At 36.5% G+C, this 23,341-nt stretch overlaps 1 protein-coding gene across 1 annotated transcript in view; it reads right to left on the reverse strand.

Moving 5' to 3' along the window:
• Window positions 1–378: 378 nt before the first annotated feature.
• Window positions 379–23,341, reverse strand: part of LOC105555639 (5'-3' exoribonuclease 1) — a gene marked incomplete at its 5' end in the record, with an annotated part of 100,615 nt that continues 77,652 nt past the window's right edge. The window contains 6 exons of the mRNA XM_012002666.1: window positions 379–5,558; window positions 6,344–6,504; window positions 6,886–6,924; window positions 12,402–12,504; window positions 12,600–12,713; window positions 22,790–22,971. Of these exons, the coding sequence (XP_011858056.1) occupies window positions 5,256–5,558; window positions 6,344–6,504; window positions 6,886–6,924; window positions 12,402–12,504; window positions 12,600–12,713; window positions 22,790–22,971 (902 nt within the window). The remainder of the gene's footprint in view (window positions 5,559–6,343; window positions 6,505–6,885; window positions 6,925–12,401; window positions 12,505–12,599; window positions 12,714–22,789; window positions 22,972–23,341) is intronic.

A 23,341-nucleotide genomic window follows, 5' to 3' on the forward strand; every position in this document is an offset into this window, starting at 1 on the left:
TAAGAATGACACAATGCACTTTGGGGGTCAGAGGGAAAGTGTGGGAAGGGGGCAAGGTATAAAAGACTACAAATATGGTGCAGTGTATACTGCTCAGGTGATGGGTGAACCAAAATCTCACAAATCACCACTAAATAACTTATTCATGTAACTAAACATCACCTGTTCCCCCAATAACCCCAGGCATGGTGGCATGTGCCTGTAGTCCCAGGTACTTAGGAGGCTGAGGCATGAGAATAGCTTGAACCTGGGAGGTGGGGGCTGCAGGGAGCTGAGATCTCCAGCCTGGGTGACAGAGCAAGACTCTGTCTCAAAAACAAATCAAAAGACTAATGTTTCTACTTTTGATATCAGCATAGTAATAAAAGAACAAACAGCTTATAAAATCATTCTCAAGTCTTTAATTAAAATCCATAGAGCATTTAACATGAACAGATGTTTAAACTCTTTCAATGACTCTCATATTTTAAAATCCTTTGCACAGCATTGTGAGGCTAACTTCATGCTAGAAATCTACAGATAATGTAACACCACAAAAATACATTCGGAGTCCATTCCAATGCAAGTTTAAAACACTTTAATTGGCAGACAATGTAAAGATATTTAAAAACAAAAATTACAAAATGAGCACATAAAAGTCTTCCCTTTTGAATTTTTAATAAAATACTTCTCTGTATAAGATCTAATGAAAAATTCCAGTTACTTATAAAAGTTATGTGAGAAATCAATTAAGATATGTATCTATATATGATCTATATATGTATGAATTACACTATTGTTTAAATGAACAAAATGTTGAACACTTTGACGACACAGCACACCATCTATCACTCATATTAAAATAGATGAAAATACTCAAAGAAGCAGTTGGATACAGGCAAAAGAAAGTATGATACTTGAGGCCAAAAGAAAAAAAAATCCAAAAAACAAAAACAATCTCCCCATCCCCCACCAAACCCTTAACTGTAAGGGAAAGAAAGGAAGAGAGAACTTAAAGCAAACTGTGGACCAAATTCTCATTATTTAATGAGAAACAGCATGAGAATTTGGCTTCAAATTACTAAAACAGCTACAGAAACTTATTTGGCCTGGACAATTTAATAGTATACCAACTGCTGAAATAACCAAGCCCAGCTGGTATACGGCTGGAGGAAAAAAACCAGACTTTTTACAGCTTTAACTTTGTAAAAAAATGTATCTTTTGGAAACCATAGTCTCCTTCACAAATTGCACTTGAGATGGCTGAATGCATTGATTGAGCAAGGCATTATTATTTGTTCACTGACACACACACAAAAGCAGCTACAGACAGTTGACATTTTGGACAACTAAAACTATTTTAGACATGTTTTTCTTCTCTAAGAAAATGATCTATGATGTTTGTGAAACTTAACGGCCTGTCTGCTCTGCCATGTTTCCGGAGACCTGATGCTGGTTCAACACTATCTCTTACTGTAATGGAGAAGTTTGATGCAAATATGAATAAAGTCAGTCCAAATGATATTAATTTCTGGAATTTTAAGCTTTATCTTGACCAGGAAAGGAAGCTCCTGCAAAACTGATGGTTTCACTGACAGAGCTTACAAAATGTACATAATGAGCACTGCCAGTTTGAATACTATAATTTATCTCTAGAAAATGACAAATGAACTCTGTAATTGATTTTTAAAGATAGAGAATGACTTTCACAGCCACTTCTCTACAATAAATTGTCTTTTACAGTAAAAACAAAATTTGGAAGCAACATGATACTAAGAAATACAGCAAGCTCATAAGGCTGAGAAATTGTACGGTTGCTTTAAAAAACCTTGCTCTAAATAATGGGAAGAAGTGTGACAGAACTAACTTCAGTGAAGATCTGCACAGTTCTCATATAATAAAGTAAAAATTAGACAACCACTATGAACAGCTATGACTAACACAAAAACTGATACATAAAGAGTAAAAAAGACCCTACAGTTTATCTATTTCCTTGAGCTAGAAAGATATAGTATAGTCCAAAAATGCAGTGACTGGGTATGTCTTTATTTAACTGTTTCTCTTCTTCCATCTGCCTCCCTTTCTCTGCCTCCTCTCATTAAAACCAAGATTCTAGCTTAGTTTGGAAGCAGCAGTCTAAAATGAAAGCAGATACCTGATCATAGAAAAGAAACAATGAAAAGCTTGCATCAATAGTTCTTCATTCTTCCGACCAACTGGGAAAAAAACCCTTCAATCTTTATTAGTTACCCCTTTGAAAAGCAAGAAAAATCTTAAATTGAAACCAAGGTTCAGTACAGGTGACTTTAATTTTTTTGTGCAACTGAGTCTTAGATGTTTAAGACTTTAGTCTACATGATGTTTAAATCAATTAATACATTCAGTCAAATTCTAACACTGAGGTAATTATTAGATAATGCAGGAAAATGTGAAAAGGAACGAGACTGGAAGGAGCAATCTTCAAAATTCACTTAAGTTGCTCAAAAAAGAAAAAACTTATTGAATAGAAATATTTAGAAATGTTTCAGTTAGGAGACAAAGGCTTAAATAGACTGAAGTGCTCTAGTTATGTGGAAACATAAAGCAATTTGGGGAATCTGTCCTGTGTGCCCTAAACAGTCCACCATTTTCACAAAAAGCCCTCAGAAGATTCAAGTTGAATGAGCATATTTTTAAACTTTGGGGGTGGTCTTAGTCCACGCCATCTCAAAGAGAAGGTTTTACATTTCTTTAAGTCCAACTGCTTTTCAGATATACTCTAGATTCCAGGCCTATCAACAGACCGTTTCCTCATCACGGGGCAGAAATGGCCTCTGCCTCTTACATCCTCCATAGGGAGGGCACATCTCCCATTGACCTCAGGCCCACATTTGGAATGGGTCTACAGGGGAAAAAGAAAAGAGAATGCCTGACCACTACCCAGCCATTATGGAGCTCTATCCTATCTTAATCTCTTCTCAGTTTTGGCCTTTAGAATAATAATGTTAAAAAAAAAAAGTAAGGATAATACAACTTTTTCTTTTTGTTTTTTTTGAGACACAGTCTTGCTCTGCTGCCCAGGCTGGAGTGCAGTGGTGCAATCTCGACTCACTGCAGACTCCGCCTCCCGGGTTCAAGTGATTCTCATGCCTCAGCCTCCCAAGTAGCTGGGACTAGGGCATGTGCCACCATGCCCGGCTAATTTTTGTAGTTTTAGTAGAGATGGGGCTTCGCCATGTTGGCCAGGCTTGTCTGGAACTCTGGACCTCAAGTGATCCACTTGCCTCAGCCTCCCAAAGTGCTGGGATTACAGGCGTGAGCCACTGCACCTGGCTGGAAAATAAAACTCACTGCCTATCTGCATAGAACTGTCAGCTTGCTGTGCTCAAATATTGGGGAAGTATCCTTATGGGTTTAGCGCACTATGTTTACTAAAATTTCCCTTTGGAGTTTTCAGAAGATGGCAGGTGCTGCTTCTTCTATGCTCTAAAACAGATGTGAGTTGCATGCTATTTATATAACTGTCACACAGGAGTAATGAGTGAGGCAATTTCTAAATGCTGGAGTTTGTACAGCTGAGGTGAAACATTACACACTTTAAAGTAGGAAGAGGTTAATATAAGATTACTGTCACAATTTAACTTTTCTTTGTATTACCATAATAGATGTTTCCTTTAAACACAAATAGAGTTTATAAGGCAATAACGATAAACATTGAGGATTTACTTGAGCCTCATTACTCAAGATCCCACTACAGATAAAGAAACAATGTTGGGAACTGATATACATCTGAACTTATGAAAATAACAGAAAATAAAATCATGGAAACTTATATGACTATGATAAATGACAGATAATGAATATTTCTCTTTTATACTGAAGGCACTGCTAATACACAAATATCCTGCTAACATTTAAACTCTGAAATCAGAAGTTAGTGAAAGGAGTCCATTTAGTTTAATACCAGCATTTTAAAAAACAAATAAGACTACTTTAAGAGTCATGGCAGAGTTTCCAACGAGCTAAATGAAAATCAGATATAACAAGCTGCTCCATATAAAGATTGTGGTTCCTACTTTTAAAAAAGTATGCTATAACTTACTTCCTTAAAAATATAAGCATATCACAAAAACTAAATAATAAATATATATATAAAAACATAGGCCCTGCTGAGAAATCTTCATAAATTCTAAAATAATTTCAACAGTTATAGGTTGAACTACACATTCACATATGACATGCAAAGAGAGAATCCCAGCATCATTGAACAGTTCAGCATAAAGCTAAAAATACAGAATTAGAATGAAATAGGCGGTAAATAATGTATGTCACAAACTGATGACTGTGCCTCCTATATTGTAGCACACCTTGGAACAATTAGAATTTCTTCAGTCCCAGGAAGCACTACATACCGACCAACCATGAAGCTCTCATAAAATGTCAGGTAAGCAAATAAAAAGCCATACAAAATAATACAATTTATTAACATGACTAATATTTCATATTTTGTTAGAAGATTAATTTGTAATCATTGTACCCTGTAGATTTTGAAACAATTTTATTAGAAATTCCTAATGCTGGTTCTTGAGTAATCTAAAAAATTGTATTTACTCAAATTTAGAATGCTATTTATAGTTCTAAGCAGTTAGATGAAATATTCTGATTATTCTAAAGTTGCTTTGGTACAAAATTTAGAATAAAGCAAAACTGGCAGCACCACAACAAATGTGATCCTTTCGCAGCAGGTCTAAGGGTCCCTCAGAGACAACAAAGCGTAAGTTAAAATACATATAAATAAGAGCCATTCTCCTGACAATTTTCTCACATCATTAACAAGGGAAATAAAATCCACACTCAGTAAGTTATACTGGAGGCCCAAATTTCATGCTCCATGTCATTATTCCTCAATGATAGTGTAAAAAATGCTTATTATTGCTAACTGATGTCTAATTCATAGTTCTGGATGCTTCAATGATGAGGCCAATGATTAGAGTGGTACATTTTAATGTTTAGTCCACTGATACTGTGATGTTATTTTAATGCAAGGTTTAATTTAGTTTTTTTATTACAGATTTATTGAGGTATAATTGACATACAACAAACTGCACATACTTAAAGTGCACAATTTGATACACAGTCTTTTAAACAGCATGAAAAGTGCCTGATAAATTAAAAATGAAAAAATTTCAATTTACACATCTTTTTTTAAAATAGTACATTCTAATTTTTATGAGATACAGATATGGATTTATAAAAAGGTAGATGGAAAGAGAAGAAATTAATTCCAACAGCCAAATTTACTCAGAAGGTTTAGAAACACCAAAATTGACAGCCAGTTTTCTTGATTTTCTTCTTGAAGAAGAGCTTGGTGTTGACTTATGGTGAGATATACTACGGCCCTGAGAGGCCGTTTCAACTTGAAAAGAAGATGTAGGTTGAGCAATCTGAGAGGACTTCAAAGAAGCTGATGAGCTCTCCTGTGGACTTACTTTGACAATGTTGGAAGAATCTGGCTGGCTGGTCTGAACTGGAGTGGCTTGAGAACTCTGGGCTTCCTTATTCTCAAAGTTCTTTTTGTTTGCAACCCTTTTTTTAGTAACCTGTTAGGAATAAAAGCATCACTAATTAATAATGTAGGCAAAAAAAAATTGGAAATTACCATAAACCATGCATGCTGCTAATATTTGTCAATCACAGCTGATCTGTGACTTCCACTTATAATTTCCAAGTAAGACTTTAGTAATTCAAAGAACTTAATTACGAACAAAATATTTAAAATTCTTGGGCTGGGTGCAGTGGCTCACAACTGTAATATCAGCACTTTGGGAGGCTGAGGCAGGTGGATCGCTTGAGATCTGGGGTTTGAGACCATGGCAAAACTCCATCTCTACAAAAAAATTACAAAAACTAGACAGGCATGCTGGCACATGCCTGTGGCCTCAGGTACTCAGGAGTCTAAGGTGGGAGGATCACTTTAGCCCAGGAAATCAAGGCTGCAGGGAGCCGAGATTGTGTGTGGGCTGCGTTCCAGCCTGGGCTACAGAGTGAGATCCTTCTCCAAAAAAAAGAATAATAATAAAAAAAAAACAAATAAATACAATTCTCCACAGGTTAAATATTTTAAAAATGTTTGTGATTTTATTTATATTTCAGATTTTAATCAATCTGTATTAGAATAGCATATTACTTGGTACAATTATTATTTATTAGAACACAAACTCAGAGAGCAGGGACAGGTCAGACTTGTCAATCACTGCCTTCTTACTACCCACACTAGTACTGAACTTCTAGTTGGCACTGAATAAGTAAACTGAATAAAAAAATCTTTATCAATAGTCTTTCAGCATTAAACAAATAATTATCTTAAAAATGTAATTTTTCTCACCTGCAGAGGTATAAACTGATTGTGCACACCCCCTGGCATTCCCCCAGCCATGGGCATGGTCCCAGAATATAAAGTATGATGGAAGGGCTTCCCAGGAACTGGCACTGATGGTCCCCATGGCATTGAGCCAAAGAGATGAGATGATGAAGGCATTATATTAGCTGTTAAAAACCAAGGAAAATTTTTCTTTTAGTAAAATGGTATCATCAAAGCTCTGAAATTTGAGACCTCCTTCTGTTAGCCTGTTTGGGCTTTTTGTTTTTTTTGCCTTTAACAAAAGGCCTACACTTACTTCACCTATAATTACTCTTCCTTACAACATTCAACCTCAGGATCCCTTCCTAGGACTGTGTGGACTATCTACAGAAATGAATTTATCATTATACTGGCCTGAAAAGGAGAATACTACTACTAATATCATATGCTGATACAAGTTTTAGGAATATTTGCAATTATATTTATAAAAATAATAAAAGGGTCATGAAATTGTCCCTTGTGAGAGAAAAGCTTGGGCACAAAGAGAGAAATCTTAAGGATCTCACCTGCCCCCAGTGCATAGTTGCTTCCATAGTGATCCCAGCCTACAAAAAAACCAAAAAAGCTCAAGTCCTGAAATCTCATCACCTTCATATGACAGGTAGAATCTTTCTTTTTTCTATTTTAATAATTGGAAGTCAAGGCCTTTTTTCACTTATGGTTTGTTTCTTATTAAAAATGTATTGAACCAATGGGTTCCAAATCTAATTTGTATATCTGAATCACTTGAGGAGCTTGTGAAATACAGATTCCTGGGCAGGGCCTCAGATCTAGTAAGCCAGACTCTGATGGGCCCTGGAGTTTGTATTAAGCTCCATAGGCGATTCTTACGGAGACAGCCTGTACCAGTGCAGCATTTCAAAACTACATTAAACAGTGACAAGGCACCAGCACACTGCCACTGAAGAAGATATGCACTATGTTAAAATATTCTTTTCATAGAGATAAAAAGCAGCCAGACTCGTAAAATAGTATAGCTTAATTAAAGTTCAGCTATTTAAGACATTTTTGGATTAGGAGAGAAGAATCATAACATATTTCAGTGTTATGAAATACACATACACAAATTCTAAGAGGAAGAAAACTTGTAATATGAAAAACACTAATAAGATTCAGAAAATTATGTAAAAATAAATGTTAATAATTTTTTTAAAATTTATTTTTTTTAATTTTTTTTAATTTTTTTTTTAAACATGAGCAGTGGCTCATGTCTGTAATCCCAGCACTTTGGGATGCCAGGCATGGCATGTGGCTGTGGTCCCAGCTACTCAGGAGGCTAATGTGTGAGGATCGCTTGAGCCTGGGAGGCGGAGGTTGCAGTGAAGCAACATCAGGTCATTGCAATTTAACTTGGCTGACAGAGTGAGAACTTGTCTCAAAAAAGAAAACAAAAGTAGAAAATTAGGTCTTGAAACTATCTACGAGTAACTTTGGTGGGAGTCATAATGCTAAGAAGGTCTATTTAAAAGATGCTATGCTAATCTTATACAATGGTCAACTCCGTAATTTCCCCAATAGATCACTGTTATAAATATGAAATACATATTCCTCAACTGGGACATTTTATGAGATAAATTTTTTTATAACCTAAAATAGAAATTTACAAAATAACTTTAAAATGTTAATCTAATGCTTAAGTTGTTCTCTGCTGATTAACCCTCAAATATCTTGGCATTTATGTATTTACATATTTTAACTGGAATATTTGGAGAACACCTTTATAGGACCAAAAGCATTCCAATTATAACCTTAAAATTATTAGTAGGTATGAATAAACTAATCAACACGAAAAAGGCTAAAATATCAATAATAAATGGGGAAAATAATCATTCCTCTTAAAAAATATATGATCATAAGACAATTCTGTTTTTAGAGAAGTTTGTGTGCAAACTTTTAGGTACTCTACACATATTAATTACTTCAAATTAATCTATATATAGCTACTGTATTCATTTTTGAATGTGAAGAAGCAGCAGTCAAATTAGATTTTATAAGTTATGGGGATACTATTATATTGAGCTATACAAAAATATCAGATCCATTATGTCATGAAAACTTTATGACTAAAACATTGTTGGCCGGGCACAGTGGCTCATGCCTGTAATCTGGCACTTTGGGAGGCCGAGGCTGGCGGATCTCTTGAGCCCAGAGTTTGAGACCAGCCTAAACAACACGGTGAAACCCTGTCTCTACAAAAAGACACGAAAATTAGCCAGATGTGGTGGTGTGTGCCATAGTTCCAGCCACTTGGGAGGCAGAGGCAGGAGGATCAACTGAGCCGAAGGAGGTCGAGGCTTCTGTGAGCCCTGATCATGCCACTGCACTCCAGCCTGGGTGACAGGAGTGGCACTCTGTCTCAAAAAAAAAATCCAAGTCTGTCGTCATCTGTGTGTTTTTTTTTTTTTTAGACCTAGGCTAGAGTGCAGTGGCATAATCTTGGCTCACTGCAGCCTCCACCTCACAGGCTCAACCAATTCTCCTGCCTCAGCCTCCTGAATAGCTGGGAACTACAGGCGCATGGCACCACACTCAGCTAATTGTTTCTATTTTCTGTAGTGACAAGGTCTCCCTATGTTGCCCAGGCTGGTCTTGAACTCATGGCTCTAGTGATCCTCCCACCTCAGCCTCTCAAAGTGCTGGGATTACAGGTATGAGCCACCACACCAGCTATCTGTTTTCAAAGCCCATGCTTTTGTTACTGTACTGAACTGGCATTCCTTTGACTGTATAAAAAAAGTTTTGTTTTGGTTTGGGCCTTTGGGGGTTTCCTTGAGACAGGCCTTCCAAAGTGCTGGAAATACAGGCATGAGCCATCATGCCTGGCTCAGACTTGGATTTTGAATGCCATTTCTGCTAGATAGTAACTTACGACCTTAGACAAATTACATTAAAAAAAAAATCAAAATACTACATATACATTGTACTAAAAAAGATTTTCTTCTTTTTTTTTTTGAGATGAAGTCTAGCTCTGTAGCCCAGGCTGGAGTGTAGTGACACAATCTCAGCCCACTGCAACCTCTGCCTCCTGGGTTCAAGCGATTCTCCTGCCTCAGCCTCCTGAGTAGCTGGGACTACAGGTGTGTGCCACCATACCCAACTAATTTTCAAATTTTTATATTTTTAGTAGAGACGGTTTCACCATGTTGGTCAGGCTGGTCTTGAGCTCCTGAGCTCAAGTGATCCACCTACCTCGGCCTCCCAAAGTGCTGGAATTATAGGCATGAGCCACTGTACCTGGCCTAAAAAAGATTTTCAACAGAAAACAGCAGACATCTGTTCTACTCTAGGTTTAACTGTTTTAGATATTTATTTCCACACTGTTCAATAATTTGCTTATGCTACTTGTTAATAATTTATTAATTTTAGGCATTTTTATGTCTACTGACTTCCTATTTAGATAGAACAAAATTCAGTTTTTTTGCATTACCCCTCACTACTTACCCTGTACTCCCAGTGTAAGTACATTACATCATTTGTTTAAATATGCAAGCAGTGTTATCTATTTGTGGTATGTGGCTATGTAAATATTATCACTGCAGAGCCAGGCTGGGTACTCTGATTATGTTTCTTGTAAGAAGAGATCCATTATGTACTTTCTTGTAAAACCTTTTGTTTTTACTTGAGTTGGTCATAATTTTTTTTTTCTTTTTTTTTGAGACAGGTCTCATTCTGTCACCCAAGCTGGGGGGCACTGGCATGATCACAGCTCACTGCAGCCTTGACCCCCCAGGCTCAAGTGATCCTCCCAAGTAGGTGCCACTGTAGGTGCATGCCACCATGTCTGGCCACTTTTTTATTTTTTGTAGATTAGAGATGGGGTTTTATCATGTTGCCAGGCTGTTTCGCCATGTTGCCCAGGCTAATAATTATTTTTTAAAAGCTTAGTCTTGCTTATATCAATTCTTTAGGAAAAATATAATAAAAGCTGCTCAGTCTTCTCTATATCCATCCTTAATGTCTTCCCGTTGCTCATCTACTAATAACCTTACTGCCAAGACTTCCCTCTGCCTCTCCAGTTGGGACTAGTCACTTTCTAGACCCACTGAGCAGCTGGCATCCTGGGATTTTCATTCATTGTATAACTATACTAGATCTGCAATTTGTCATTTTGGTTTCCTAATTTTCTTTTTTAAACTGCTGCTTTGTTTTATTGGAGCATATAATTCAGTAGTTTCTTAAAAGAGGGTAGGCAAGGCATGATGGCTAACGCTTGTAATCTCAGCATTTTTGAAGGCTGAAGTGGGAGGATTGCTTGAGCCCAGGACTTTTGAGATCAGCCTGGGCAATATAGTGAGACCTTGCCACTTCAAAAAAAAAAAAAAAGGTACATAAGAAATACATTTGCATATCTGAAAATATCTTTTTGTCTCCTTTATACTGGATTCATAGTTTGGCTATACAGAGAAATTAGGATGAAACTCATTCTGCCTCAGGGTTTTGAGGTATTCAATGCTTTCTGGCTTCTAGGCACTGTTCAATAGTGCAGCACCATCCTAATTCTTGTTCTTTTATATGTACTGTATTTCTTCTCTTCTCTGAATCTCTTAGGACCATTTTTATCACTAGTATTCAGAATCTGAAGATAATCTGTGTCTTTATTCATTGTGCTCAACATTTGGGGGCTCTTTTAGAGATGCACATCATTTTGTTTTAGAAAAGTTTCTTATTTGTTTGACACTCCCCTTCCTTCATCTCTGATTTCTTTTTCTGGAACTCCAATAACATGGGAGCTGGATCTGTGCACTAAATCTCTGTTCTTTCTTATTTTACAACTTTTATCTTCCTTAGCTTTGCTAGGACTTTATCTACTAAATTTTAAAATTTTAGTTAACAATTTTACTTGTTCTCTAATTATTCTTTTTTCATCTTCCAATTTCCTATCTGGGGAGAAGGGTATGACTCGCTACAATCTGAGAATAGGATGAGGAAAAGGGAACTTTTCCTTAATCTCTGTGTTTTCAGTCTCACATTCCATTCTCTTTGCCTGGTATTCCCATATCTAGAGAGCTCCTCTAGAAAACACACCTCCAGTTTTTTGCTTGTAGCGGTCTGGCTGTGTTGCGGAGGGATGAAGGGGGTAGTCTGACCACTCCACACGTAGACTTTCAACTAATCCCTCTCTTTTTAGCACATGCCTCCTCTTTATCGTCTCTAACAGTTTCTGATGCTTCCAAGTTCTGAACCTCTTGGGAACGGTGAGGGACAATCTACTTATCATGCTCATTTGTAATCTCTTCTATGGGCACTTTAGCTTGTAGCTTTTAACCTTGCTCTGCTAAAATGGTTACTTCTTCAGTTGTTTTTCTCAACACAACCTCTTTTCAAATCTTTAATCTGCTGATATTTCTTCTCCTGTCTCTTTGTCCTCATAGATTTACACTTTTGAAATCCTTTATTATTCAGTTTAATGAGAAGAGATAACTGCATGTCATAAATTTAATCAGTATTATTCACTTTTCTAATGCTTATTGTAAGCATTAGATATTTAGAATTCCTGGAATATTACCTGGCAGTAGATGCAGAAAAGTGATTTTCTAAACTTAAATAAATTATTGGCTTTAAAACAATAATAATTAAGATACAGGGAAGCCAACTGCTATTAGGAAAAAAAGCTGAGTGATTTAGAAAATCTCAGAACTTAAGATTTAGAATGATAAAATGTTAGTCTCAACAAAATTTTGGACATAGTCTACTACAAATAAGAAAATACAGTCCTGAAGAAATTACATGATTTTTTTTTACCTTTTGATATCTAACTTAAACCCAAATTCATCTGTTAGGAGCTATTGGAGAATAAGAGCCTACCCACTCAACCTTTTCTTACTACTCTAGCCATACTAGAGGCTATAGGAAAAGAATGGCATTTCTAGATGAATCTGCAGGCTGTGGCTTTGGACTTTCTCACAATTTCTTAACATTCCTAGATATTTGAGTACATTTTTTATTTCTTAAAAGAGACGCTTCTTAAAAGAGCTTAGTAAAAATAACAATGACAAATACTTACACATGAAAAATATCTTACCAGTAGGTGGGGGAAAGACTGGAGGAATGGTTCCAGGTGGCACAGCTGAAGGATAATTTGCAAATACTGGTGAAGGCAAAGGGAAATTCGTGCCTAAGGAGCCCTGTGGAAGTATTTAAAAGTTACAAGAGAGTGAAATACAAGCTTTCTACAGAGACTAATAAAACATTTAATAGAGAAGTCATGGACAGTTCTTACCAATTGTTGTAAAGCAAAAAGTGCAGCTTTCTCCTTGGCTTCATTTTCAGAGTGGCACTGTGGCCCATGTATCAGTAAGCCATTAGATAATTTTACTTGGCAAACAGTCATTGTCTAAATAAAGAGAATATATTTGTCTATGAAATTCTCTGTCCAGGAAGTTGATCTCCCCCCAAGTTTAGTCTAAACAAGTAAAATAATTTTATCAAGAATTTAAAAAAGGGCTTTCAGTTCAAGTTTTCAATTGCCAGGCAAAAATTTTAGAGTTGTTGCCTTATATTTTTCAGTGTTTACAAAATAAAAAGCTTTCTAAGCTGGCTGAAGGGTCAAGCAACCGAATGCAAATGAAAGCCAGCAAAACTGTTTCCTTTATACAGGGGTTGACAAACTACGGAGTTCTACCTCTTTTTGTAAATAAACTTTTACTGGAACATAGCCACAGCCATTCTAATGGCTACTTTCACACTGTAACTGTAGAGTTCGAAAGCTGTGATAGAGACCATCTGGCCCACAAGGCCTAAAATATTTACTATCTGACTCTTTACAGAAAAAATATGCTGACTCATGTTTATACCATCCTTTACTTAGGAGGTATTTTGGTAATATGAGTTAATTGTCAAAATATAAAAGACTCAGATATTCTGATGTGTTTTCTACTCATATTTAAATTATAACTACATTATACTTTAATTTTCTGTTTTATAAAAAAGCTTGTTTTGTTTCGGTGTACCTTAGTTTTTTTTTAAAAATAGACTTGGGGGTACAAATGGTAGTTACATGGATATACTACAGAGTGGGGAAGTGTGGACTTTAGTGTACCCATCGCCTGAATAGTATACATTGTACCCAGTAGGTCATTTCTCATCCCTCGCATCCCTCTTACCATCCCATCTTTTGAAATCTCTAACGTCTATTATTCCACTCTGTATGTCCATGTTTAGCTCCCATTTATAAATGAGAACATGTGGTATCTTTCTATTTCTGAATTATTTCACTTAGGATAATGGCCCCCAGTTCCATTCATGTTGCTGCAAGACACATGATTTCATTCTTTTTATGGCTGGATAGTATCACATGGTGTGTGTATACATACACACACACACGCACACATACACCACATTTTCTTTATCCAGTCATCCACTGATGGACACTTAGGTTGATTCCATATCTTTGCTACTATGAATAGTGCTGTGATAAACATACAAATGCAGGCATACTTTTTAGATAATCATTTCTTTTCCTGGGGCAGATACCCAGAAGTGAGACTGCTGAATTAAATCATAGTTCTATATTTAGCTCTTTGAGAAATCACTATACTGTTTTCATACAGGTTATACTAATTTACATTCCAACCAACAGTGTATAAACACTCCCTTTTTGCCACATCCTTGCCAAAATCTGTTGTTTTTTGACTTTTTTAATAATAGCCATTCTGCCTAGTGTGAGATGGTATCTCATTGTGGCCCAAAACTGCACTTCTCTGGTAATTAGCAATGTTGAACATTTTTTTCATGCTTGTTGGCAACCCCTTGAGATGTCTTCTTTTGAGAAATGTTCACTCACGACCTTTGCCTGTTTTCAATGGGGTTATTTGTTTTTTACTTGTTGAGTTATTTGAGTTCCTTGTAGATTCTGGATATTTAAAGTCCTTTGTCAGATACATAGTTTAAAAATACTGCAGATTGATTGTTTACTCTGTTGATTATTTCTTTTGCTGTGCAGGAGCTTTTTAGTTTAGTTAAGTCCCATTTGTCTATTTTTGTTTTTGTTGCATTTGCTTTTGAGATATTAGTCATAAATCTTTGTCTAGGCCAATGTCCAGAAGAGTTTTTCCTATGTTTTCTTCTAGGATTTTTATCGCTTCAGGTCTTACATTTAAGACTCATTTTCTGAGTTCTCTATATATTCTGGATATTCTTTATCAGATATATCATTAGGAAGTATTTTCTCTTATTCTATGAGTTACCTTTTTCACTCTTGTTATTGTCTTTTGATGCACACAATGTTAACATTTCCATGAAGTGCAATTTGTCCATGTTTTCTTTCATGGCCTGTGCGTCTGGTGTCACATCCCAGAAATCACTGCCAAATCCAGTGTTGTGGAGCTTCTGCCCTAAGTTTTCTTCTAAGACTTTTATAGTTTTAGGCCTTATCTTACATTTAGGTGTTTGATCCATTTTGAGTTAATTTTCATATATTATGTTAGTTAGGTAAGTTCTTTAAAATGTGAATATCCAGTTACCCAGCACCATTTGCTGAAAGATCATTCACTTTTTTTTTTTTTTTTTTTTTTGAGATGGTGTCTCACTCTGTTGCCCAGGCTAGAGTACAGTGGAGTGAGCCTGGCTCACTGCAACTTCTGCCTCCCAGGTTCAAGCAATTCTCTTGCCTCAGGCTCCCAAGTAGCTGTGATTACAGGTACATGCCATCATATCCAGCTAATTTTTTGTATTTTTAGTAGAGACAGGGTTTCACCACATTGGCCAGGCTAGTCTTGAACTCCTGACCTCAAGTGATCCGCCTGCCTCAGCCTCCGAAAATGCTAGGATTACAGGCATGAGCCATTGCGCCTGGCTATCCACTTCCAATTGAATGGTCTTGACACCTTGTCAAAAAATACTTTGAACATGTATGCAAGGGTTTATTTTTGGGCTCTGTATTCTATTCCACTGGGATTTTGATAGGGATTGCATTGAATTTGTAGACTGCTGTGGGCAGTATTGAGATCATAACAATAATAAGTCTTCCAATCCATGAACACAGTGTGTGTCTATTTATGTCTTTTTACATGTCTTTCAGCAACATTTTGTAGTTTTTAGTGTATAGGCACATCATTTCCTTTGTTACACTTATTCCAAAGCATTTTATTATTTTTGATATTATTATAAATACTTTTGATACTATCATAGTTTTCTTAATTTCCTTTTCAGATTTTTCACTGTTAGTGTATAAAAATACAACTGATTTTTGTGAGTTGATTCTGTATTCTGCAACTTTGCTGCATTTATTAATTGGGATTTTTTGTGGAATCTTTAGGGTTTTCTACTATAAGATAATATCATCTGCAAACAGATACTGCTTTACTTCTTCCCTTCTAATTTAGATGTCTTTTATTTATTTTTCTTGCTTAATTGCTCTGGACAGAACTTCTGTTACTGTGCTGAATAGAAGTGGTAAAGTAGGCATCTTCGCCGTGGCCCTGATTTTAGAAAAAACTGCTTTCTGTTTTAGGTTAGAGGGTATCAAGAACTGCATATAAAGAGAATAAAAACTTTCTTGTGGCCAGTAGATCTCAAAGTGCATTCTGGGGATGGCTGAGGGTCTGTGAGACCCTTTCGGGAGCCACTGAGATCAAAACTATTTTCATAATAATATATGCATATATATATATATATATTTTTTTTTCCGAGACGGAGTCTCGCTCTGTAGCCCAGGCTGGAGTGCAGTGGCCGGATCTCAGCTCACTGCAAGCTCCGCCTCCCGGGTTCACGCCATTCTCCGGCCTCAGCCTCCCGAGTAGCTGGGACTACAGGCACCCGCCACCTCGCCCGGCTAGTTTTTTGTATTTCTTAGTAGACACGGGGTTTCACCGTGTTAGCCAGGATGGTCTCGATCTCCTGACCTCGTGATCCACCCGTCTCGGCCTCCCAAAGTGCTGGGATTACAGGATTGAGCCACCGCGCCCGGCCAATGCATATATTTTTTAGAGTCGGGGTCTCATTCTGTTGCCCAGGCTGGAGTACAGTGGTGTGATCAAGGCTCACTATAGCCACCAACTACCAGGTTTAAGCAATCCTCCCACATCAGCCTCCTGAATAGCTGAAAAAATAGGTGGGTACTACCACACTTAGCTGTTTTTACAGTTTTTTTAGAGATGATGCCCGGACACAGTGGCTCACGCCTGTAATCCTAGCACTCTGGGAGGCTGAGGTGGGCAGATTACCTGAGGTCAGGAGTTTGAGACCAGTCTGCCCAACACGGTGAAATCTTGTCTCTACTAAAAATACAAAAATTAGTTGGGTGTGGTGGCGCTTGCCTGTAATCCCAGCTACTCTGGAGGTTGAGGCAGAAGATTCGCTGGAACCTGGGAGGTGAAGGTTGCACTGAGCATGCGCCACCGCACTCCAGCCTGGGCGACAGAGCAAGTCTCACTTTTCAAAAAAAAAAAAAAAAAAAAAGATGAGGTCTTTCCCAGGCTGATCTCAAACTACTGAGCTCAAGTGATCCTTCTGCCTCAGCCTCCTGAGTTGTTGGGCTTACAGGTGTGAGCCACTGCACCTAGCTTATGATAATATTAAGGTGCTATGCCCTTTTTCCCATTACTTTTTCTTATTTCCTGCTTTCTCACAGTATATGGAGGACAAAATGTTTATTGATAAGATTTCAGATTCCACACTGCAAGATTCTACACTACAACTAACCTTAAACAAAGTACCACTTTTAAGGTGTTTTTTTTTTTCTTAATGGAGTTTTGCTCTGTCACCGAGGCTGGAGTGTAATGGCACAGTCTCAGCTCAGTGCAACCTCTGCCTCCCGGGTTCAAGCGATTCTCACGCCTCAGCCTCCTGAGTAGCTGGGAGTACAGCTAAGCACAACCACGCCCGGCTAATTTTTGTATTTTTAGTAGAGATGGGGCTTCACCATGCTGGCCAGGCTGGTCTCAAACTCCTTATCTCAAGTGATCTGCCCACCTTGGCCTCCCAACGTGCTGGGATTACGGACGTGAGATACGACGCCCGGCCCACTTTAAAGTTTTAATGTAATATTAAAGTATAGCCAAAACTATCTGAAAAGGCTACTAAGATTCTCTTCATTTTTCTAATTTTATATCTGTATGAGGTCATATATTTCTACCAAAAAGAAAACCATATAACTAGTGATTGACAGTACTAAGCAGACAGGAGAATCTAGCTTCTCCTATTACAATTGTGCTGAGAAAGATGATTAAAATGTAGCGCAGGACGGGCATGGTGGCATGTGCCTGTAATACTAGCACTTTGGGAGGCCAAGGTGGGAGGATTGCTTGAGGCCAGCCTGGGCAACAAAATGATAACCCATCTCTTCAAAAAAAAATTAGAGTAATATCACTCTTCTAACTAAATTTTTAAAGTAGTTAATATTTTTTACTTTGTTTTTATTAATTTTTTTTGTTTCTAGTTTTATGAATACATAATAGTTATAATACACATTTATGGGGTATGTGTGACATTTTGATACAAGGATACAATGTATAATGATCAAATCAGAGTAACTGAGATATCCATCACCTCAAGTATTTATGATTTTTGCTGTGGTAGGAACATTTCAATTCTACTCTTTTGGTTATTTAAAAATATACATTATTGTTAACAATAGTTGCCCTACTGTGCTACTGAAGACTAGAACTTATTCTAACAGTATTTTTGTATCCATTATCATGCACTCTTCCTCTCCTATTAATACCGTCCCCATTCCCCTTCTTTCCCTCTAATAACCACCATTCCACTCTCTATCTCCAAGAGGTCAAATTTTTTAGCTCCCATGAGTGACAAAATGTGTTTTTTTGTGCCTGGCTTATTACTTTTAATACAGTGCCCTCCAGTTCTATCCATGTTGTTGCAAATAACAGGATTTCATTCTTTTTAGGGCTGTATAATATTCCATTATATATCTATATCTATATATATTTATAGATACACACACATTTTCTTCATCCATTTATCCATTGATGGACACTTAGGTTGATTTTGTATCTTGGCTTTTCTGAATAGCACTGCAATAAACATGAGAGGGCAAATATCTCTTATATATACTGATATCTTTTCTTTTGGACCTATACCCAGCAGTGGAACTGCTGGATCACATGGTAGCTCTATTTTTATCTTTTTGAGCAATTTCCATACTGTATGTCCTTCATAGTGGCTGTACTAATTTACGTTTCCACCAACAATGTATGAGGGTTTCCCTTTCTCTGCATCCTTACTAGCATCCATTATTGCCTGTTTTTTTTTTTTTTTGTAAAAGCCATTTTAATTGGAGATAATATCTCATTGTAGTTTTGATTTACATTTCTCTAATGTAGTGATGTCGAGCATTTTTTCATATACCTGTTGGCCATTTGTATGTTTTCTTTTTAGAAATGTTTGTTGAGATCATTTGCCCATTAAACATTGTTATAGTTATATTTTATTTTTTTAAAAATTCAACTTTTGTTTAGATATGGGGGTATATGTGCAGGTTTGTTACATCGGTATATTGCATTTGCCCACTATCAAATGGGATTATTATTATTTTTTCTCTGAGTTGTTTGAGCTTTTTATATATTCCGGTTATTAATATCTTGTCAGATGGGTAGTTTGCAAATATTTTCTCCTTTTCCGTGGATTGCCTTTTCACTTTGTTGTTTCCTTTGCTGTGCAGAAGCTTTTTAAGCTTGATGTGATACCATTTATACATTTTTGCTTTAGTTGCCTGTGCTTTTGATGTCTTACTTATCTTTGCCCAAATCAATGTACTGGAATGTTTCCCCACTGTTTACTTCCAGTAGTTTAATAGTTACAGATCTAACATTTAAGTCTTTAATCCATTTTGATTTGATTTTTGAAAATGGTGAGACAGGCATTTAGTTTCATACCCTTAAATATGGATATCTAGTTGTCCCAGGACCATTTACTGAAGGGGCTGTTCTTTCCCTAATATATGTTCTTGGCATCTTTATAAAAAATAAGTTGACTGTAACTATGTGGATTTATTTCCGGATTCTCTATTCTGTTCCGTTGGTCTCTATGTCTGTTTTTAAGCCAGTACCATGTTGTTTTGGTTACTATAACTTTGCAGTATAATGTCTCCAGCTTTGTTCTTTTTGCTCTGGATTGCTCTAGCTATTCAGGGTCACGTGTGGTTCAAGAAAAATTTTAGGATTTTTTTTTTTTTTCTATTTCTGTGAAGAATATCATTGGTATTTTGAGAGGGGTTGCACTGAATCTGCAGATTGCTTAGAGGTGGTTTAGACATTTTAACAATATTGATTCTTCCAATACATGAACATGGACAATCTTTCCATTTCTTTGTGTCTTCTTCAATTTCTTGCATCATTATTTTATAGTTTTCATTGTAGAGATCTTTCACTGCCTTGGTTAATTTGATTAATTTCTAGGTATTTTATTTGCAGCTATTGTGCAGGGGATTAATCTCTTGATTTCTTTTTCAGATTGTTTGCTGTCAGCATATAGAAATGTGACTGTTGATTTTGTATCCTACAACTCCACTGAATTTATCAATTTTAACAGTTTTTTCTAAATATAAGATTATATTGTCTACAAACAAGAGCAGTTTGACTCCTTCCTTTCCCCTTTGGATGCCTTTTATTTCTTTCTGTTGTCTAATTGCTCTGGCAAGCATTTCCAGTACTATATTGCATAACGGTGGTGAAACTGGGCATCCTTGTCTTGTTTCCAGAATTTAAAGGAAAGGATTTCATTTTTTCCCCATTCAGTATGATACTAGCTGTGGGTTTGTTGCTGTTTATTATGTTGAGGTATGTTCCTTCTATACCCAGTTTGATGAGAGTTATCAAAAAGAGATGTTGAATTTTATCAAACACTTTTTCAGTAAGTATTGAAATGATCATATAGTTTTTGTCCTTCATTTTGTTAAAGTGTCAGTTATTGACTGCATATATTGAAACATCCTTGCATACCTAGGATGAATCCCACTCGATCATGATGAATTATCATTTAAATGTGCTGTTGAATTCAATTCACTAGTACTGTGCTGAAGATTTTATATCTAGTTCATCAGATATATCGGCCTGTAGTTCTCATTTTTTGTTATGTCTTTCTTTGGTTTTGGTATCAGGGTAATACTGGCAAGTCTGGAAGTATTTTTTCCTCAAGCTTTTGGAACAGTCTGAGTAGAACTGTTATTAGCTCTTCTTTCAGTGTTTGGCAGAATTCAGTAGTGAAAACACCAGGTCCTGGAGACTTTTTAACTACTGCTAGGAGTAAAAAGTACTTTTTACTACTGCTAGGAGACTTTTTACTACTGTTTCCATCTTGTTAATGTTGTTGTTCTACTTAAGTTTTGGATTTCTTCATGGTTCAATCTTGGTATGTTTTATGCGTCTCGGAATTTATCCATTTCTTCTAAGTTTTCCAATTTATTGTATATAGTTGCTCATAATAGTCTCTAAAAATATTTTGAATTTCTGTGATATCCGACGTAATGACTCCTTTTTCATCCCTGATTTTATTTATATGGATATTCTCTCTTTTACAGTCCGGCTAAAGGTTTGTTGATCTTGCTTATCTTTTCAAAAAACCAACTTTTTCTTTCATCAATCTTTTGTACTATTTTTAGTATCAATTCATTACTTTCTGCCCCAATCTTTATCATTTCTTTTCTTCTAATAATTTTGGGTTTGGTTTCTTCTTGCTTTTCTAGTTATTATTTATTTTAAAAATTTGTATAAATGTAAGGGGTGCAAGTGCAATTTTGTTACATGGATTTACTGCACAGTGGTGAAGTCTGGGCTTTTCTTATATTCATCACCTGAATTACGTACATTGCAGCCATTAAGTAATTTCTCACCATCTACTCCCCGCCCATTCCCCACCCTTCCAAGTCTCTAATGTCTATTATTTCACACTCTATATCCATATGTACACATTATTTAGCTCCCACTTATAAATGAGAACATGTGGTATCTGTTTCTGAGTTGTTTGCTTAAGATAATGGCCTCAGTTCTATCCATGTTGCTACAAAAGACATGGTTTCATTCTTTTTTAAATGTCTGAACAATATTCCATTGTGTATGCATACACCACATTTTCTGTATCCGATCATCTGTTGATGGACACGTAGGTTAATTCTACATCTTGGCTATTGTGACTAGTGCTGCAATATACACACAAGTCAGGTATGTTTTTTATGCAATTTCTTTTCCTTTAGATAGATACCCAGTAGTGTGACTGCTGGAACTAATTCTTCAGGACACACTGTTAGGTTGTTTATTTGAAGTTTCTATACTTTTTGGATGTAGGGATTTATTGCTATAATCTTCCCTTCTAGTACTACTTTCGCTGTATCCTTTAGGTTTTGGTATGTTGTGTTTCCATTTTCATTTGTTTCAGGAAAATTTAAAATTTTCCCTTTTTTCATTGACCCAATGGCCATTCAGAAACATAATGTTTCATTTCCATTTATTCATACAGTTTCCAAAGTTCCTCTTGTTATTGATTTCTGGTTTTATTTCACTATGGTCAGAAAAGATACTTGATTGAATTTTAATTTTTTGAATTTTGTGAGACTTGTTTTGTGGCCTATCCTTGGACCAATATCCAAGGATATTTGGTCTATCCTTGAGAATGTTGCATTTGTTGAGGAAAGAATGTGTATTCTACAGCTGTTGGATGAAATGTTCTACAGATGCCTACAGATGCCTATCAGGTGAAAGTTATTTTTAATAAACAATGGATTAATAAACATATAGGTTTACTTATAATATTTTATATAGATAAAATTATATATATATACACATATATAAATAAATATTTCAGAGACAAGGTCTTGCTCTGTTGCCCAGGCTGGAGTGTAATGGTATAATCATGGCATCATGGCTCACTGAAGTCCTGACCTCCTGGGCTTCTGTCCTCCTGCCTCAGCCTTGTGAGCAGCTGGGACTACAGGCTCACAACGCACGTGGCTAATTTTATATTTTTTTGTAGAGAAGAGGTCTTGTTATGTTGGCCAGGCTGGTCTTGAACTCCCAGCCTCAAGCTGTCCTCATGCCTTGGCCTCCCAAAGTGCTGAAATTACAGGCATAACCCACTACACCCGGCCAATTTTTTTGTTTTAATTTCGAACACAGTAAATATGGATATAAGCAAACAAAATCTCTTTGGGGTCCTCCAAAAAAAGTGTGGAGTTTCTGAGACCAAAAAGTGTGAAAACTGCTACTGCAGGCCAAGATCCCTGGCTCTATTAGTCTGAGTAATCTTGCCAGGATACCTGTAGCCCAGTTCCTCCCTGTCAGTCTCTCTTAGGGCTTTGGTTATGTATAAATATTAGAGCTAGGGTAAAAAGCATAAATCTATGCTGCTCATAAAGTTAAGAAAATTAGGCCCCATTACATTTTTTCTAGCTAAACATTTTCAACCTATTTAAGCTTAATGTTAAATAATTTATATAAATGGAACAGTAGTATACTATACCTGCGGCGTCCTAAGAAAGGAGAAATCAGGTTGTGGCATTCCAACAAGGGAACAAATTCGAGAAAGTTCAGTTACTGGTGTGGATACAGGAGGGATCTGGCTGGGGGCAGGCCAACACACATTGTCCATAGACTGCACATTATGGTACTCATGAACACTGTGAGGCTTGTTCACATAAGATGCTACCAAAAAAGAGAAAAGAGTCTATCTGTATTAATAAAATACTATCTCAAATTATGAACTTATTGTAGGGTTTTATAGAAGAGCAAGCAGGAAACTGCTAAAAAGTGAAGTGAATTGCTCAAGGCCACCCATTATTAAATAACAGAATCAGGATTTCAGGTGCCTCTTGTTCCAAATCCTGGACTCTAGCAGTACAATCTCCCATCCAAGTGACTGTCAGCTTACCTTCAGTGGCCCTCTGGTCACACACCTTATAAATTTGGTTGAAAAGCCTGAGAAATTCAGTTAGATGCTATAGAGCCACCAACTGCATTAAAAGGATGAGTCTTCCACGAAGCACATATACAGAACTATTTAGTACTTCCTAAA

This window comes from Mandrillus leucophaeus, unplaced genomic scaffold (assembly GCF_000951045.1).
Source record: "Mandrillus leucophaeus isolate KB7577 unplaced genomic scaffold, Mleu.le_1.0 Scaffold693, whole genome shotgun sequence".
NCBI lineage: Eukaryota > Metazoa > Chordata > Mammalia > Primates > Cercopithecidae > Mandrillus > Mandrillus leucophaeus.